This window comes from Protomyctophum parallelum (assembly GCF_964188405.1).
Source record: "Protomyctophum parallelum genome assembly, chromosome: 1".
Classification (NCBI taxonomy): domain Eukaryota; kingdom Metazoa; phylum Chordata; class Actinopteri; order Myctophiformes; family Myctophidae; genus Protomyctophum; species Protomyctophum parallelum.
The window spans coordinates 87,078,493-87,098,380 of record NC_139697.1 but is presented as its reverse complement, the minus strand read 5'-3'; the positions used below and the strand labels follow the sequence as shown (position 1 = coordinate 87,098,380).

General features: G+C 42.9%; 1 protein-coding gene across 7 annotated transcripts in view; it reads left to right on the top strand.

The window, feature by feature from the left end:
* Positions 1-1,447: 1,447 nt before the first annotated feature.
* Positions 1,448-19,888, top strand: part of mink1 (misshapen-like kinase 1) — a 38,110-nt gene continuing 19,669 nt past the window's right edge. For 6 of the 7 annotated variants that reach the window (XM_083763439.1, XM_083763443.1, XM_083763442.1 and 3 more), the window contains exons 1-12: positions 1,448-2,781; positions 8,595-8,660; positions 9,410-9,592; positions 10,168-10,278; positions 11,572-11,662; positions 12,165-12,295; positions 12,433-12,487; positions 13,662-13,740; positions 15,193-15,368; positions 15,484-15,553; positions 15,648-15,858; positions 17,048-17,155. In XM_083763439.1, coding sequence (XP_083619565.1) covers positions 2,725-2,781; positions 8,595-8,660; positions 9,410-9,592; positions 10,168-10,278; positions 11,572-11,662; positions 12,165-12,295; positions 12,433-12,487; positions 13,662-13,740; positions 15,193-15,368; positions 15,484-15,553; positions 15,648-15,858; positions 17,048-17,155 — 1,338 coding nt within the window. In that variant the 5' untranslated portion in view covers positions 1,448-2,724. The remainder of the gene's footprint in view (positions 2,782-8,594; positions 8,661-9,409; positions 9,593-10,167; positions 10,279-11,571; positions 11,663-12,164; positions 12,296-12,432; positions 12,488-13,661; positions 13,741-15,192; positions 15,369-15,483; positions 15,554-15,647; positions 15,859-17,047; positions 17,156-19,888) is intronic. The other variant, XM_083763441.1, reaches the window with a different exon arrangement.

Here is a 19,888-nt window from a genome sequence, read left to right as displayed (position 1 = left end):
TGATGATCATCATCATACCTGGAGGTCGTCAACATGTTCTGCCACCAAGAGCCAGAATTACCAATACCTCTTTATTATTACAGTACTAATAAACTATTACCATGACATTTTAAAGGGTTTCGTGTGGTGTGCATAGCTGACTGGATCGATTCCAGCTGGAGACCAGTATGTAGGCCTATTGTATTGTCTTTCACTATCTACCCTAGTTTCTTGTCTCCTATCCTATATGAAAATGAAGCAAAAACTGCCTAAAGTTGTATGCACTGCAATTCTAATAGGTATCTATAGCTAAGTGCTAATATTTTACCATAATGGAAATTTATGGAAAAATGTAATTAATACTCCGCCACCCCTTAACGCAAGTATTGGTAAAGTTTCTTGAATACATCTGATGAACCACATCATCATTGATGTTACCTGTGACTAACTATCAAAATCCATAACCCGACACTTAACTTGTAGAAGATTGTTTTTATTATACATACCTAAAACAAGCATAATATTTTATGAGCTCACATTCAGCCTCCAATAAACTGTCACTGTCATTTATTTTAAGTCATCCGGCAGTGTCATTACAGATTAATTATAAATACTAATTTTCTATGCTTGGTAGATAATTACGAATAGCCTATTTGATTTTGAACAGTTAAAATGTGGTCCAACTTTTTTGTATAGGGTAGCCCTAAATTACAGCTTGTGTAGTGTGTGTGTATTACCTGAAACGACACACACACACACACACACACACACACACACACACACACACACACACACACACACACACACACACACACACACACACTATTGTTGTTGTAGCTGAGTGAGTGTGTGCGTGCGTGTGTGTGTGTGTGTGTGTGTGTGTGTGTGTGTGTGTGTGTGTGCGTGTGTGTGTGTGTGTGTGTCATTAAGACATGCGAATCCCTTGACTCCTTCAAAACCGCTCTCAAAGGGCACCTACGGACGACTGCAATTCGAAACCGGCCCCCGTAAAATCTGAATCCCCCTCCCCCCACCCATTTCCCCCTCACTTTATATGTTTCTTTTCCCTTTTTACCCCCATTATGATGAATTCCTGTTCTGTTCTTTGGCTATATAGAAAAGTGTCTATTTGTAAATGTTTTGATGAATTGAACAAGGTCAAGGACCCTCTTGTAAACAAGTGTAATGCTTTATTGGGTCGTCCACTCATAGTTAACAGTCTTTGTATTGTAATTGAGTTGTGCTTGAAATGTACTGTAATTCTGCAAACTGTTAATACATATTTCAATCAATCAATCAATGTGTGTGTGTGTGTGTGTGTGCGCGCGCGCGCGTGTGTGTGTGTGCACTGTGCGCGAGTCTAGTTTCAGGTAATTTGTCCCTGCTGAAATACCGTAGTAGCAGTAACAGACTAGAGAGAGAGAGAGGGAGGGGGGGAGAAACACTTGAGGAGTGTTCAACGGATCGTCGTAACAACACAACACCACCTCACTCACACGACAGAATGGGAGGGAGCGTAGCAGGGCGACAGACATAACATAACATGGCGAAATAACAAGTTTCCTGCTCGCCGCAGTTTGTATGCGCCGCCCTGGCTGTGCCTGCCTGCTGCCCGTGGAGAAATACACCTTCTAAAAGTGCGTAAAACTTGGATGTCGCAGCTCGAAACAAGCAAGCGGCATCGCTGCTTATTATAATCTCCCAACCAGCGGAGAGGGAGAGAGGAGAGAGAGAGGGCCGCTTGCTGCTGCTGAACGACTGTCGTTCGTTTATACGGCTTGTGTTTTTGACGTTGAATCAACTGTGTGTGTGTGTGTGTGTGTTTTGGTCGCCTGCCTGGCTGGCTGGCGGTGCAAGGCGACGGACCGAGGGAGAGACTGTCACACGGAACATGGATGAAGACGGAAAGTTCCAGAGTTGGATGTTTGTTGTTGAAGCCCGTTTAGCTCGCTAGCGTTAGCAACGTAGCTGTGGTTTTTTTGGACGTATACCTCCGCACCTGACTTCGCTATAGCTCTTCATTAGCGTGCGCTCCTATTGATTTTAAGGCAAAACAAAAGTCACGTCCCGAAGTTTGAAAACGGTGTCAACAACACGAAAGAGGAATTATTATTTAGTGTATATATTTTTGTGTATTTCGGGCTTGATACGACGAATCCGATATACCTGGCTGCTGGGGAATGAACATGTTGTTAAAAAGATAGGCGGCCATCACATCAGACCAGAGTCTTTTAAGTGTCATTTGGTTGTGTGTGTGCGCTGCTCACTGGGTTGTTGCCATGCAGCAGTAAAGATCAACATGAACGCAGCAGCAGCAAGGTGTTCAACAACACTAGTGGAGGCGCAATATGCTGAAATCCTGCGACTTGACGCTTTAACACACTCGATAGCAACCTGAATCACAACGTAAAATAATCAGCAACGTGAAAACGAGTTTCGTTTTGAACGAATTGTCCCGGTTGACTTATGTGTTTTTTCTTTAAAAAAACAAACAACTGCAGATATCCAGCAGCTCTTTGCCAGGGCTAACGCGAGCTAGCCAGCTGGGCGCGTCTGTGTCGTGTGATCCACTGCACAGCCCCGGTGTGTGTGCGATGTGAAATCAAGTTGTTGTAATAGTTGGAGCACAGTCACCGACACAATCCCCCCTAAAGACAAGCGGCATCGAGCTTATACAGCCCTCCAGTTTTCGTATTTGCAATCAGCTGGCTAACTTGTTAGCCACCGTTCCAAGTTTTGCCAGCAATGACTGAAAACGCCCCCACACGAAGCCTGGATGAGATAGACCTCGCCGCTCTGAGGGTGAGTATTCCAATGAGATTCATTGATTCAAGTCTTTGAACATGGGTGGCCGTTTTGGTTTTTTAACGTGGTAGACCACTAGACCAACACCACACACACACAGTCACATATACTGCCACTGGCCTACTGCAACATCTACAATTCTACATGTACCTGTATGCTGAGTTGACATAATACTATGTGCTATGTGCATAGGCGGCGGGTGCGTTTTACCTTTGGGTAGGCTATAGAATTGCGTTGGGGGGGGATTCTCGCGGCCGAGCGGAGCGAGGCCGCCGCCGCGGATTTATTTATTTATTTATTTCCCAGATGGTCTAAAAATGAGTTATTTAGCATACTTTTACCAATGAATTAGCCTATACACAGACAACGACTTTTGGACGTCTTTTTCTCAAGTCTCGAGTCAGTCAGTCAGTGACAGTGTAGATTACCCGGCGGTGTTGGCGTGTTGCTGCCCCTCCGGGAGTCGCGGCTCATGGCTCTCCACAGACGGCACAGAGACAGCAGTCACTCCACTGAACGTGCCAGTGTTGCTGCAGTGGTGTGAACTGTGAACCGTGCGGGCACTGGCGCTGCTGAGTTCTGACACCTTCTATAATGCTGCGCACATATATTATATATATAAAAAAAATACCCAGCATAATTTTTGGGAAGGCTAAGCCTTCCCTAGCCTTATGCACCCGCCGCCTATGGCTATGTGGACACAAACAAGAATTACACAAACACAATCTTTTCCAAAGCATATTGGAGAACCATGCACTGTCTGCCGTCCGTGATCGATCCCCATCCCATTCTGCCAAACCACCCTGTCATTGTCAACCACAGTAAACACGTCTAACACACATAACAGGCCTCACTCACTCACACTTGCTTACATTTTTCCTTAGTTTTGTTGGAGCTTTCTGTGTTGGTGGTTCCAGTTCCACAACCACCACATTTGCACCAGGCACAGGCAAATGCTGGTAACATTTTGGCAGTGCTATGTAGAGCAGTGGTTCTCAAAGTGGGGTCCTGGGTCCTTGAGAAAGTTCCAGGGCGTCCCCAGCTAAATGAACCAAATGGACCCGTATGGGTCTGTAACTCAGAGTTAATTTAACATTGATTTAACGATACAAATTGGGGTCTCGGAGATAGAAATCAATTCCATTTAATGGGGGTCCGTAGCTTGTTGCATATGGTGGTTGAAATTAAAGCTGGTTGAGAATCACTGCTGGAAGTGAACCGTAAAAATGTTCTTATGGGGGTCCCTCCCTGGCGTGTCTTATGGGGGTCCCTCCCTGGCGTGTCTCTTCAAATGGGGGTCAGCGGGCCAATTACTGTCAATTTGGGGGTCCTTGATGTGAAAGAGTTTGGGAACCACCAATGTAGAAATCAGTCACAATCACAGATGCGGTGTTATCCAGTTTGAATCTCACACTGTATGAAAGACCTCAGTTTCACACATTTACATTTTTTTTGTTATGAATTGTCTGACAATTAACAGTGCATACATGTTGGATCCCCTTCCACACACTGTGGCTGTGCACTACAGTGCATCGCTCATCACAATTGTTGGCCACATTCGTGTTTGCTCGCTCTAATTTATTTAGTGACGATATCCCTTTGAGTGTTGATTGTGCTTGCCGAGCTTCTCTTTTGAAGGGGGCATCTCTTCTATCCTTACATACATTTTGGGCACTTTTAGTCAAATGTCCCACTCCACAACCCTGACTGCCGGATGTGCCCAATTTGTTATGCTGACCTCATCACATTTGTCATGAGGCCACTTTTAGCCCAAGGAGTGTTTTTTGTGCATAACTAATGCTTGGAGTGGATTCGGAATCATGAAAACCCCCATAGTTTGACATGTCACATCCTACTTAAAGCTTAAGGAAAGTTTGACATTTTTGCCTTATTGCGAGTCTGCGACCACAGGTCTCATTTACTATGAAAACGTGCAATTACCGTCAGTCAGTCAGTGTATCACTCAAAATCCCCACGAAAGCCCCCATATATGGTGTCCAGGTCTCGTGACATCACTATGACATCTGATGTCATAGTAAATGCAATCTGCTGTCGCAATTAAGCTCATATATCGAGACCCCAGATGTCATCAATCAATATTGGCCAGCAACTCCACATCTGACCTCAAACTCTTAGATCTCCATATATGGAGCTGACCTGTTATGACATTCCATATGTTGATCCTCCCCACCCGACCCGTCCTTCCTCTTCGATGTCTCCCTTTTGACTTATACCTGTCCATTCAAACTCTAGACGGGCCTGCCCCAAGTTATTAGTGCAGCCTCAAAATTGACAATATTTTAGGCCAATAAAAAAAGACCATATAACAAATTTTGCACTTTAACAAAAGAAGCCTGTTGGCTGCCGGACTAGAGTAGGTGACACACCTTATAGGCTACTGCCTCAGTCTCATCATGTCTGGATATCATCATGTACTGTGTATTATTACATGGAAATCTTTACGAAACAAATAATAGTTAAATCTGACTCAAAATCACTGTTGCATCTTTGGGCTAAGGAATGTGAGAATTCGTTTTGCTCATCCATGAGTGAGATGGACAAAATCAAATATGATTTGACTAAGTACCTCCTCGATTGATGTTGTGAGGATGAGGCTTTCGAAAGATTTTTACACTCATCATGCCTACAATTACTAGAACAGCTAGGACAGTCAAGTAAGTTCAGCAAATTAAATCACTACTTTGTAAAACCACAAATAGACAACACTTGTTTGTCACTATTGTGATATTCCAAATCCCAGAGGATATCTCTCATATCATGATATCTATTGATATAATATTTTGCACAGCCTTTTCCATCAGTGCTAAATCCATCACTTTAAAATCCTTGTTTAACAAGTCCACATTCATGAAGAGCAGTGGTTAGAGATTTTGGGAGCATAATGCATTTGCAGGGAACAGAGTGTTGCATTCGCTCAAAAACATTCTGGGATTTACTGTACAACTACAGTGCAATGAAGTTGTACAACACTACCATTTGACTTCTGCCACTCTCAAATCCATGCCATTATTGCTTAACAGCAGATGTGAGTAACCACTAAGGAAGTGACAATTGGATCAATGCATGAAAAAAGACTAGAGAACAACAACCATTAGACGAGGCATTTGGTAAAATTGGCATTGATATGTGCAAGGATTTGTATTTTGTATAATAAAGTGGAAAAAAAGTTTGTGAATAAACTAAAAACAACAATAGACAAAAGGGGTAGGTTCTAATGCACTGAACAAAAATGATTGCTTTGTTCCCTATGACTACAGTGTTACTATAGTATTACACAACAACCAGTCCATTGTGAACTCGGTACACAACAATACATTCATTGTACACAACTGTAAACTTTATTTAAATATAAATTGTACCTGTGGAAAGCCATTCCTCAAAATGTTTGAACTCATTCTCGTGGGAAGCAAGAAATGCCCTTTTCTGTTTTAAGTTTTAGTGTCCTATAGTATATTTGAAGCCCTGTGCAGCATTATATTCAAGTAAAGGCCTGTGCATGATGAATGACTTTTTATTCTTTTCTGGGATTTTTTCAAATGTTTCAGTAGAGATAATTAATTAATAAAATAGACAAACAAGTCACTAGCAATTACATACATGTACATATACCATTTTGGCGACAAAGTGTCTTTTCTGTGAAAAATATCTTATTGTCGCCATTGCGTAAAAAAAACACCACTTAACCTTCACAAGTTCAAACAGAGATAGACAGGCATAGAATAAATGGTAATGTTATGGATTACCTCAAACCACTCAAATCCTATATGGTTTTAGGGGGAGTAATTCAATCTCTAAATAGAAAAAGATAAGAAAAAACTGTTTTGTGATTCCTTACGTTCTAACCAGACAAAATCTAGTAAGAGAGTGGCGACACGCTTTGATCTCGGGCTATAGTTCCAAACATTGGAACTATCCTATTGAGATAGAACGAGCACTTCCGCATTCCATTGTTACAATGGGAGTCAACGCTTGTGTCGCCACCCTTTTTACTAGATTACTCTAGTCTAGTTCTAACTAAGTCATTTGAAACTTTACAGTGCAAGAAAAGTAACTTTCAGTTTCACTATCTGGTCAATGGACAACAAAACAAAGTCAGTTTATTTATTCTTATTGTGGTGGCCTGTTGCCAAATGTCACAGAGATTGCATCAATAACTGACGACAATATCATATATGTTTTATTTTAACTCTGTGAATTTGTATGGATGGTTGAGCATATGTGATACATACTTGGCATTTGTTGTTTAAAAGTTGCAACACATGATGATTCCAAGAAAAAAATAAATGCCTTTCTTAGTTTGGAAAAAATTAAGTTAACTATTTAATGACACTTATTTCAAGATGTATTTAAATTATGTAACACTAGATTGAGTCAAACATACATGGACTGTTTTTGCAAATTGTGTAACACTAGATGGAGGAAGCTATTGGACATCCACCAGTCCAGTCCATCCAAGCTGTGTCAGCTTGGATGTGAAGCAGCTATGTGAAGCATGTGGGCCCAGCTACCCTATGGAATGCTTTCAAGACCTTAGAGTCCATGCCCTGATGGGCTGTGGTTACTCTGAGGCTACAAATATCTTTATATTAGGCTAATCTCAGTATCACAGTTTGCACACTAGGTGTGATGTATAATAGTTTAGCATGACATGCATTGATAATATTATACAGTCTAGAGGCATTACATTCTCAGATTTGTTGAGCACACATGCTAATGTAAGAGTTGACTACTAGAGACTAGACTACACAGATGTATAAGAATGCTCATTTTGTCTGTTTGGTAGAGGGATTACAAAATTCTCTTTTTGCTCCGGACCCCAGCGGTTTTGCCACTTGCTTGTCTATGCACTTTTTGTGATCATTGTTGACGGACGGTGTGCTGCTGGTGCAATCCTCCATACTCCTTTAGCACAGCAGCTCTACCCTCCCCCCTCTATCACTTGATTCCCTCTCAGCCCACTCTCCGTTTTGGATGTGGGTGATGCTGCCGCCTCCGTCTTTCTACCCTCTGGATAATTGCATTATCCTCTTCCATACCTTCATTCTCTCACACCTTCCTTCCATCTCTTCTTTCCTCTTATACTTATACTTGTGCGTACATAGCTGTGCTCAACCCTATGGCTATTATTTGTCTTGTTGTTCTGAAAAGTGGGTTTGTTTCTGTGAACACACAAGTCTGGGGTTCCTTTCACCATTTAACTACCAAAGCTGTCTTAACGTATGTATTATAAACCCTCCTTCGAACGAGAGCCCTCTCCGTTGTCAAAATGAGGTTTGAAAAAAAAAAAAATTTAAGCGAGGATAGGATATGCCATACATACACAGTACATTGTAAACCCAGTGCAGTGATCCTGCCGCCCACACAGCATGAGAAATGGTGTGAAGGTGGAACTGTCTTTTTCATTCCCGATGGGGAGGGGGGCGATAGATTATGTACTCTGTAGCCAATCAACTATTTAGACCATTATTAGTGTCTCGTGAATGACATTTTCAGTGGTCGGAAAAATTAAATAAGCAACATACGCATCAGAAAGAGACCATACAGTCAAATCCCTATCTTGTGCTTGTCTTTGTGTCTGGTGTTGTATATCTTATTCTATAAAATTATTTTAAAGCATACAATTCAAATAAAAGGAATTGGATTTGAAATGCCACATAAGTTTCACTGACAGACATAAATTCTGCAATATTCTGTCTGGAGGTTTTTGTTGTCTGGGGCTCTGGGCTAATGATGTATAATATGTTTTAACCCCGTGTCTCTGTCTCTGTCCATCTGATTCTTTCCCTCAGGATCCAGCAGGAATATTTGAGCTGGTTGAGGTTGTTGGCAATGGGACCTATGGACAGGTGTACAAGGTGAGACATGACATGTTGGGAGTGGGGGGCAGTGTGGAACTCAAAGTATGTCAAGGAAGAATGAGGTGGCAGGCACTGAATATTGAGCATTCTGGAGCTCAGATTGATCCCAACCGGAGTTTGTACCCCTTATCAGATATTATCTACAATGCTGCCTTTTTGAGATTATAGCAATTCGGGTGACCTGATCGAGGTTTAGGGGGGGGGGGGGGGGGGGGTCTGATGCCTGACGCCTGACAGCGCGGCGTGCCCCGGTTCGAGTTCCGTTCCAGCCGGTCAATTTATCACCGCCTGTCTCTCCCGGACTCTCTCCCCGTTTCCTGTCTCTCAGACATTGACCTAAAGCAGAACGCAGAAGATTACAGCTGTTTAATCCACGTTTTAGCGAATAGTAGTGATGACAAGATAAGACGCTTTCTTCAGAAGCTGTGACACTGGGGAAGCAAAATGTAATGACATTATTATTATTACACATTATAGTAGTATGTGTATGTAGCTTGGACGAGCCATGCCCTCAGAAAAGTTAGATATTTATTATAGAAGATATTTATTCCATTTCCCTTGTTTGGCTGCTGTCTATTTTTCCTTTTTATTACAATTAATTCATTTTATTTTATTACACCACACCGTTGAGAAAGCTTGAAGTACAATAGTGACTATGTGACACTAAACGCCTTGATTTTTACACTCGTTTGCTTTTGATTGACCACATTAGCCTTCTCAAACACCCCCCCCCCCCTTTCAATCAGGGCCGTCATGTGAAGACGGGCCAGCTGGCGGCCATCAAGGTGATGGACGTCACGGAGGAAGAAGAGGAAGAGATCAAAGCGGAGATCAACATGCTGAAGAAATACAGCCACCATCGCAACATCGCCACCTATTACGGCGCCTTCGTCAAGAAGAGCCCACCGGGACACGACGACCAACTTTGGGTCTGTCAGCGTCTGTGTTCAATGAGGCCATGATGTTTTTAGTTTTGTCTTTATATGGCCGTACAACGCTCCATACGTCCCAAACTCTTCTCCCTTCTGGCTCCAAAACTATGGAATGCACTTCCCATTACAATCGGAACTACAGATTCACTCCCAGTCTTCCGCCGCAGTCTGACAACGCACATCTTCAGACTCTATCTTAACCCACAGCACTTGCCGTAGTACTTGCCCTAGCCTCGACAACCTACAGGCGTATGCAAAGGCTCAATTTATGTAACTTAGACAGCATTTTATGTAGACTTAAATGGCAGTTTATGTAGACTTATAGCATTTTATGTAAACATAGCACTATATAGTATATATATGCATAGTTTCATTAAATTTTTATAGATATTCCACTGTTACGTTCTTAGCTTACGTACGATTTATGATAACTATTTTGTATGTATGTGATGTATTGCCATGCTTTTTTGTTCTTGCTTAATGTAAATCGCTCTGGATTAAGAGCGTCTGCTAAATGCCTTAATTGAAATTGATTGTGCTCACCAAGTTTCCTTGCCCTTTTCTTCCTGAAGCTGGTGATGGAGTTCTGCGGGGCCGGCTCAGTGACTGACCTAGTTAAGAACACCAAGGGCAGCTCTCTGAAGGAGGACTGGATCGCTTACATCTGCAGAGAGATCCTCAGGGTGAGAACGCACACCGCCGTCGTCAGTGGGTTCTCAACCTTGGGGTTGAGAAGACAAATCATTTTGGGGGGGGTCCTCAGATTATATAAAAAAATCATTTTCACATACGTTGTAAATTCTCCTTTCATGTCAATGGCAAATGTGACGTGTTGTGACGAAAAGCTGTATATAGAAGGAAATTCAGAGTCACAGAGTACATGCATACACTTTCCTTTAAAGGTAGGGTAAGTGATATTGTTTTGAGTGGTGGGGGGAGAGAGGGGAGTTGCACCACTCAGTTCACATGGGTGTGATTTTTAGTTAAAATGTTAAATCACTATATTCTGATAGTAATCATTGCTATAGACTAGAGTGTTTGTTCAGTAACAGGGGTCTCCCTGTCTCCAGCTGATTACACCTGGTTTCAGTATTCATTCATTATGTATTTGATCTATTATTAAGGTTATTGTAGCGGCCAATTTGTATTGGGGGTGGGGAGGGGGTCGGGAGACGTGGCATTTCCTGGGATCCCTCGCCAAAAACGTTGAGAACCCCTGTTCTAACTGAGCACTTTGCAGTGTTGCAAGCCAGGCAAAGAATCGGAATTTTTTTGTCACCGTCAGGCGGAAACCATGTACGAAACTGTTTCTCTTCAGGAAAAAACAAAGTAGTCACAAGCCTGTAAATACTTTTCATTGGTTAAATATTTATATAATACCACATCCCTTTTGGGAAAGTCTTAAGTGATAGCTGCTGTTGGCTTTAGCGACTTTTGCGTGACCTAGTCATGATTGGCTGCCCGCATCTCACCCCATACTCTGTAACGGCGCCTAAGCCAATGGGAGTCTGACCCCATACGCTGAAACGCCGCGCGGAAGTCTCAACGAAGCCCCCAGACTTCCATTGAAGTGAATAGTGGGCGGGGGGCGGGCCTGTCGCTCCTCATCCACTCTCTAGATAAATCTATGGTACCCGTATTTTCGGAGTCTTTAAAATTTGTTGCAGATCTATGTGAGTTGTGAGCCTGTACATTGGCCATTGTGAAACACGGGTATACAACGAAGTATATGTCATTAAATTCTGAAACGATGTTAGGCATTATTGTTGCAGACCGCCTGCTGTCATTTTACCGTTTGATTTAGTCAGAAATCTTCCAACTGCGGTAATACTATTTTGACACTTCAGTCTCCCAGGTGCTATCAGCAGTCATCACATTGAACAATGTCCAAAATGTAAAACACAGTTTTTGAAATGGTCTGGTCTACAAACATTTATGGAATGGTTACCTGGGACATGGTGTCTCTCTCTCCTCAGGGTCTCGCTCACCTCCATGCCCATAAGGTCATCCACAGGGACATCAAGGGTCAGAATGTGCTGCTCACAGAAAATGCTGAGGTCAAACTTGGTAAGTTGATGGATTTGTTTCCAGTTTATAATCTATATTTTACAGTAAAATGTATATAAAATATATACGTGCCCCATTTATTTTTCAACCGAGGCAGCCCACATGCTTTCTCCGGGCCCCCATCCCTTCCGCTCCTCGCCCTGTTTTTCTCGATTTGACTGATTTCTCAATTCTACTGTTAAAAATCACCCCTGTGTGAAGTGAGGGGTGCTCTTATCATTATACATCATCTCGTGAAGAACTGAATTGATGTGATTGCTTAGCCAATTTGCTCGTCTACATATGACATCAAATTTCCCTTCATTGTCAATGGCATTTAATGTTTGTGTTGCCACAAATTTACGTCATATTTGGCGGACATTTGACCTAATTTCTCTCATTTTCAATGGCAAATGTGTGGACAAGAGCTGTAATGACAAATGTAATGGGACTTTGAGAGAGAAAGGCGTGGAACGTTGCTCCCTGAAGATTATCAACAGTTATATTTCCCATGTCTACACAGTGGACTTTGGGGTGAGCGCTCAGCTGGACCGCACTGTGGGACGTCGGAACACCTTCATAGGCACACCTTACTGGATGGCGCCCGAGGTCATCGCCTGTGACGAGAACCCAGACTCCACCTATGACTACAGGGTAACGGCCACATTGCATGTCTGGATGAGCGTGCGTGCGTGACTGCGTGTGTGTGTGTGTGTGTGTGTGTGTGTGTGTGTGTGTGCAGTGCACTGCGAGTTATAAGGATTAATCTAGTCTATTGTGTATCTCTTCAGAGCGATATATGGTCCCTGGGGATCACAGCCATTGAGATGGCAGAGGGAGCCCCCCGTAAGTGCAGACACTCACTCGGACACCTGACAGGACACATTCTAGCATGCTCGTGCTATTGTAGAACAGCGTGGAGATATTATTTGACTTGGCAGAACCTTGCGGACTGTACCGCATTGTAATCAAGATGGTATGGTGGTGACCCGACAGTTGGCTTGTGGGGTAAAACCTGTCCGACTGAATAAGACATTAGATCATTGCAGATAGATTTGTGGGGAGATCAGTAAGTGTATAGAGTTCTTGCAAGACCACTGCTGGTGCTGGTGGGCATGACATAAACGCCATGTGAAGCAAGTCATTTAACGGCTTAATTGAAGTCTCGGCAGATGTCAAAGTCATACGATTAGTCACACACGTTACCGCAGTGAAATTTGTTCCCCGCATTTGACCCATCTCTTGGAGCGGGAATCATTAGTTGATTTGACCCCCAATCCAACCCATTGATGCCGAGTGCCAAGCAGGGAGGCATTGGGTCCCATTTTTACAGTCTTTGGTATGACCCGGCCGGGGATCGTACCCCCAACCTCCCAGTTTCAGGGCGGACACTCTAACCACAAGGCCACTCACTGTCTGGTCACCAGATGATCATTGTTACAATTGAAAATGGACCAAACTTCACCAAAGCACAAAGCCGGCCTACTTAATCTTTGGGTTGTCTTTACATAGTTGGGTGGTTTTCATATCGTTTTTTTTTTATTATTTGAAGGTACCAATCATCTCCTCTCATATAAAGTAAATCTGGTTCTCCAGTTGTAATTTAGCCAAGAAATCAAGCCAATGGATTGCCTTTGGCTGTCTCAGTCACGTTTCATATGTCATCGAGACTGCCTAACAAAAGCCAGTTTACTGTAGAAACTCTTCAGCTAACCAGACAGGTTTAGCTACCTACGCTACGCTGGGAAAAACGGTGACTCATAGTCCCTGCTCTTATATCCAGTGTAACAAAAAGCCTGGGACAGCAGCAGTAAAGATTGAATAACAATAGCTATAGCCATGTACAGTATAAGGATATTCAAAATGTGTGTGATCATAGCTAGTATTATTTACACACTGTAATGTGTAGCGTATGAATTCAATCTCTGCCACTAAATTGATTCCCTTTGTGACTTTCTTACTCTTGTGTGCAGCTAAGCTACAATGATGGGTATTTTCTCTCCTGCTCCACTTTCTATAGCTCTGTGTGACATGCACCCTATGAGAGCCCTTTTCCTCATCCCCAGGAACCCCCCTCCTAAGCTTAAATCCAAGAAATGGTGAGTGAGTGAGTGCTATAGCTTCCTGCGGTTAGCTCTATGAATCCAAATTATATCTGACCACATTCTTTGTTATGCACTTTAAAGGATGTTTTGTAGCTTGGCCACACTTGATCTGTAATATTAAATGTCTGTCTGATTAGGTGGAGTATAGAATAGTGTCATCCTTTAGAAATCTGGATCTGCGCAGCTCGACTAAATGGTTAAACAGTGCTGCGTCCACTAACAGTTTACTAAATACTAGTTTAAACTATTATTTCTCATCCTAATTATATAGCTAAATGTGCTTTTATTATGCAAAAATACATCGTTTTGACCAACAGCAGTTATAAGACACAGCAGTCACAGCTCACAGTCAACTTCCTGACGTGTAAGCCGTCTTATTTCCCAGAGTGACTTTAAGACCGAACTGTGGTTTTTGCAATGCGGTCGCCACCTTGCGGGTAAAGTTATGGAAAAAACGTCCTTCCACAGTGTAAATACACCAATATGGTATGGCCGTCAGAATGTTCATTGAAGATCTATCTAATAATTTAGCGATCGCTCGCCCGTTGTCTATTTTTGCTCTGTCACTGTCCGTCTGTCTGCAGTCAGACTACTTCCTTAGAATGCATGTTGGGACGGCTTCCGGGTCACCAGTGAAATTGGGACCGACACAGATTAATACTGGGACACACTTTTCCGCGTAACTTCAGTTGTTTCGCCCACTGTCTATTTTGCTCGCAAAACAGACAGCGGGCGAGCGATCGCTAAATTATTAGATAGATTACCCACACTGAACATCGTTTGCTGTTCATATATTCAGAAAGGGACTAGTACTTTTAATTCAGCGAAGTCAACCATGGTTTTCCTCAACGTGAGAGACTTCTTAGTTGTTGTCTCCAACCAGCACATCGGGAGCAATTAGGGGTTCAGTGTCTTGCTCAAGGACACTTCGACACTAACTCTGGGGGGAGCCGGGTTCGAACTGGCAACCTTGCGGTTACCATCCAGCCCTGAGCCACCGCAGCCCCAATGTCAGTCATTGTAAAATACTACTAAAGAAAAGGACTTTTTTTATTCAAAGGCTAGGAGTAGGACCCGCCACAGTGTTGTGGGGGGTGATTATCTAACCCGTTTGGAATGTGGTTTAAGGAAGCTAATGGAGGTATCTGGGTTGGTTGTAAGGCCAGATTCCATGGGTATGAGTCGTATACTGTACAGAGGTATCTAAGACTGCATGTCATTTTATGCATAAAACTGCATAAAGTTTCCTCTGTGTTTAGGTTGAGTGTTAATGGGAGCATTATTTTGGGGTCGCAGGCTGAAAAGTTTGGGAACCCATGGTTTAATGCGAGCATAGATTAACCCTGGAGCACTTCCCTCTCTCTGTCTAATAACAGGCCAAATGTGCGCTCCACCTTCCTGTGCCTCAACGGTTTTCTTCCATTTATTTATATGCACTTCTCCCAGGTCGAAAAAATTCATTGACTTCATAGAAGGCTGCCTCGTCAAGACATACCCCAGCCGTCCATCGACAGAACAGCTCCTCAAGCATTCCTTCATCAGGGACCAGCCTACCGAGCGACAGGTCCGAATCCAGCTCAAAGACCACATCGATCGCACGCGCAAGAAACGGGGCGAGAAAGGTAAGGCCAATAACTCTCACCTCGTTGGGAGTAAACTGAAGGAACAAGGAATCAATAGAGGGTCACTCATCCCATGTTTTGACTTTTCTTTATTCTGTTATCTCTTCCCCCCCAGAGGAGACAGAGTACGAGTACAGTGGTAGCGACGAGGAAGACGAAAACCGCGGAGATGAGAGGGAGTCTAGGTAAAACGGCACTTTTAATTATTTTGTGTCCCAAGATGATCTTGCCTTTCTGCCGTAATAACTTTGTCCTCCATGAACGCTATCCTTCCTCTAGTTCGATCCTCAACGTGCCCGGTGAGTCCACCTTGAGGCGGGACTTTCTGCGCTTGCAACAGGAAAACAAAGAGCGCTCCGAGGCCCTGAAGAGACAGCAGGCTCAGCTGGCGGCCCAACGCAGGGATCCTGAGGAGCACAAGAGGCAGCTGCTACATGACCGGCAGAAACGCATCGAGGAGCAAAAGGAACAGCGCCGTCGCCTTGAGGAGGTAATACTGTAGCAGAAATATTGATCTCTTAACCCATTTAGGCCTAAGGCCGATTCTAAAAACGCCTTCTAAAGCCTGACCTAAGTTTTATGAAAAAATTCAAATATTTATATAGCAGCATCAATTCTTTGTATTTTTTTAATACTGAACATACTGTACAGAACCCAAAAATGGGTTCCCGGCCTGAGGGGGTAAAACACCAAAAGGGGTTCCCGCCCAGAATGGGAAGCCATTCTGACCCAAGATCAGATTCTAAAAATGTCTTCTACATCCTGACAGTTTTCTGAAAAAGCTATGTTTCTATGTCAGTTGTTCTTCGATTTTTCTAAAATAGCAGACCTACAAGTTGTAGATCTGCTATTTTTCAATAGCTAAAGCATGACATGATGCGAACACCAAAAAGGGGTTCTCGCCCAGAATGTGATATACTCTAGTGCAGGAGTCTTCAGCAAGGTATCTGGGGTTCTTTTAGGGGGTTGAGGAAGGCTTGACGCCGAAACGTCTCCATGTTTGCTGTGTCTGTCTGTCTGTCCATATGAATTAAAAGTACCAGAAGGCTGGCTATTACTTTCTTACCCTTTTGGGGAGTTCTCAGAGTTACTACAGGGGAGCCGCCAAATATACTTTTAACCACTTGAACCCCAACATCCCTATTCTGTGGGGGAAAGAGCAGACCAAGTACAGAGCCAAAGGTCTAGTAGTGAGTGTTAAATGTCTGTCTATGAAAATGGAAATAGTCCAGAAAAAGTTAAGGTCCATATTTCTTTTTTTTTTAGGCTAACCCATGAAAATCTTGATGGTCTTTTGCATTCTGCGTATCTTTAAAGCATGGAAAGTATAATTCTTTACCTCTGATCGGTCCCGAGATGAGTAGGGGACAAATTTCGCTTGTGTGTTTCATTAACTTCTGCAAGCTTCCCTTTGAATAGAGCAAGCATCTCAAAAATAGTTTTATCATATTTTCTTTTTAAGATGCAGGTGTGGCGTCCTTTAAAAGAAATCTGAATAAAATGGATTGTGTGTGATACTCGTCACCATTCCTACAGTATTCCATTCCATTTATACTTTTAGTTTTTCAGCTGTCTGCACAAAACCAAGAGGCTGTGCTCATGAGCCAAGCCATTATAACCTCCCTTAAAACATTGCCTCTGTGCTCATTTCTCTCTCTACTGTCACCCGTTTCTCATAGCAACAGAGAAAAGAGCGAGAGATGGCGAGGCAGCAGGAGAAGGGTCCCCATCGGAGGCTCGACGACATGAGGAGAGAGGAGGATCGGAGGCTGGCCGAGAGGGAACAGGTAAACCAACCGCAGGAGACGTGCACAAGTGCAAATCGGCCAATGAAAGTGGTGTGGGAGTGTCAGCCGGCCAATCGGTGAACAGTGTGGGAGTGTCAGTCGGCCAATCGGTTGAGCAGTGTGGGAGTGTCAATCGGCCAATCGGTTGCGACAATTCAGCCATCCTGTGTGATTTGTTCTCGTGGTGAAATTCCACGGGGTAGGTTGCCATAGCAGCAAGGATCTAAATTAGTGTATTTATTCAGAGATGGCTTTTCTGTGGGTGAGCTCTCCGCTTCTCCTCGTGCTCCCTTTTTTTTACTGTCTAACCCCTGGTAACGCAGTCTGGCATTATATCACAGTCACCGCTGTACAAACAGAAAAGACATTCGTCATCTCCATTTGATGATTTTGCCGTCTGTCTGTCTGTCTGCACTTCCACAGATATCGGAGAACCACAAATGTGTCTTCACACTCCTCCTGTGTGTTTTAAGATTTCCCAGCGTGGCCCAGGCCGTAGCGTAACGGTCTGGGCACCGGACTGGTGATCCAGTCGCGGTGTGCCGCGGGTTCGACTCCCGGACCAGACACGGCCTTTACCGCATGTCATCCCCCCATCTCTCTCCCGTTTCCTGTCAGCCTACTGTCTGTCCCTTAAAAAATCAATAAAAGGCGTAAGCCGCAAAAAAAATATCTAAAAAAAAAAAAAAAAAAAAAAGATTTCCCAGCGTGCTGTTAGATATAATTTTAACCATTGAGCCATGCTCTTTTAAATAAACATCTTTTAAATATATCATTTAAAAATAAACCCTTAATGAATAATAGGTGGCCACTACTGATTGGTCGACTTTGGAACACCCTACCTTGTGCAAAATCTGTGTCATCTTTTAAATCTCTTCTGAAAACCCACCTCTATGTTAAGGCCTTTCTTTTCTTTCCTCTTGCCATTTAGTTTTATTGATTTATATGTATGGTTTTTTTTTTACATTTTGTGGCTGCTACCTTATTCACTGATCTTTAGTCGTAATTTATCATGCTGCTTTCTTTTACCCCGTTCTGTAAAGCACTTTGTGAATACAGTATGTCTGGAAGTGGAAATGTACTACGGTAAATACATTATCATTATCACTACTGATTATATCACAGTCACCGCTGTACAAACAGAAAAGACATTCGTCATCTCCATTTGATGATTTTGCCGTCTGTCTGTCTGTCTGCACTTCCACAGATATCGGAGAACCACAAATGTGTCTTCACACTCCTCCTGTGTGTTTTAAGATTTCCCAGCGTGGCCCAGGCCGTAGCGTAACGGTCTGGGCACCGGACTGGTGATCCAGTCGCGGTGTGCCGCGGGTTCGACTCCCGGACCAGACACGGCCTTTACCGCATGTCATCCCCCCATCTCTCTCCCGTTTCCTGTCAGCCTACTGTCTGTCCCTTAAAAAATCAATAAAAGGCGTAAGCCGCAAAAAAAATATCTAAAAAAAAAATAAATAAAAAAATAAAAAAAAGATTTCCCAGCGTGCTGTTAGATATAATTTTAACCATTGAGTACCACTGTAACGGTCAGATATTTCTTTCACAGTTACTAAAATTTCACAGGGTATTAATGATACCTTTAAAGGATTAAATTCCTGTCTCAAACATGTAGCATCCAATGAGTGCTTTCCATATATAAACTACTGACACCCACACAGAAATAAGTCTCGGATAAATAGTTTATCTATATGCAATGAATCAAGAATGACACTCAAGTTTCAACGGAGTTCATCATGACAGGTTAAATAAATATTGACCGTATAATGTCGGAACGCACGCACCGTTCCGCGCCTCTCACGCTCGCACGATCGTTCCTTGATTTGTACACGCGTCTCCCTGACGCTCCAAATCAAAGTGCGTGGAGCCGGCGACTTCCGTGTGTTTAACCCATTCTGACCTGAGATCAGATTCTAAACATGTCTTCTACATCCCGACAGTTTTCTGAAAAAAGCTATGTTTCTATGTCAGTCGTTCTTCGATTTTTCAAAAATAGCAGACCTACAAGCTCGTAGCGCGCCACTCGGTGGCGCGCTATGAGCTTGTAGATCTGCTATTTTTCAATAGCTAAAGCATAACATTATGCTAACACCAAAAGTGGTTCCCGCCCAAAACGGGTTGATCACGGAAGCGTCACAGCCTGTCAATCAATCAATCAATCTCCATCCCGACATTGACTTTGACCCTCCAAAACATAAATAAATGTGTAAGATCCCCGCGCCACCTCTCACAGAAAATGGGTCATTACACATAAGGATGGATATAGTGTTGAGGGATATTTTGAGCCATGCTCTTTTAAATAAACATCTTTTAAATATATCATTTAAAAATAAACCCTTAATGAATAATAGGTGGCCACTACTGATTGGTCGACTTTGGAACACCCTATCTTGTGCAAAATCTGTGTCATCTTTTAAATCTCTTCTGAAAACCCACCTCTATGTTAAGGCCTTTCTTTTCTTTCCTCTTGCCATTTAGTTTTATTGATTTATATGTATGGTTTTTTTTTTACATTTTGTGGCTGCTACCTTATTCACTGATCTTTAGTCGTAATTTATCATGCTGCTTTCTTTTACCCCGTTCTGTAAAGCACTTTGTGAATACAGTATGTCTGGAAATGTACTACGGTAAATACATTATCATTATCACTACTGATAGTCACTGTGGTGAACAACAGTGCCACAGTTTTAACAGTTCAGTAGTAGAATGCCGTAACGT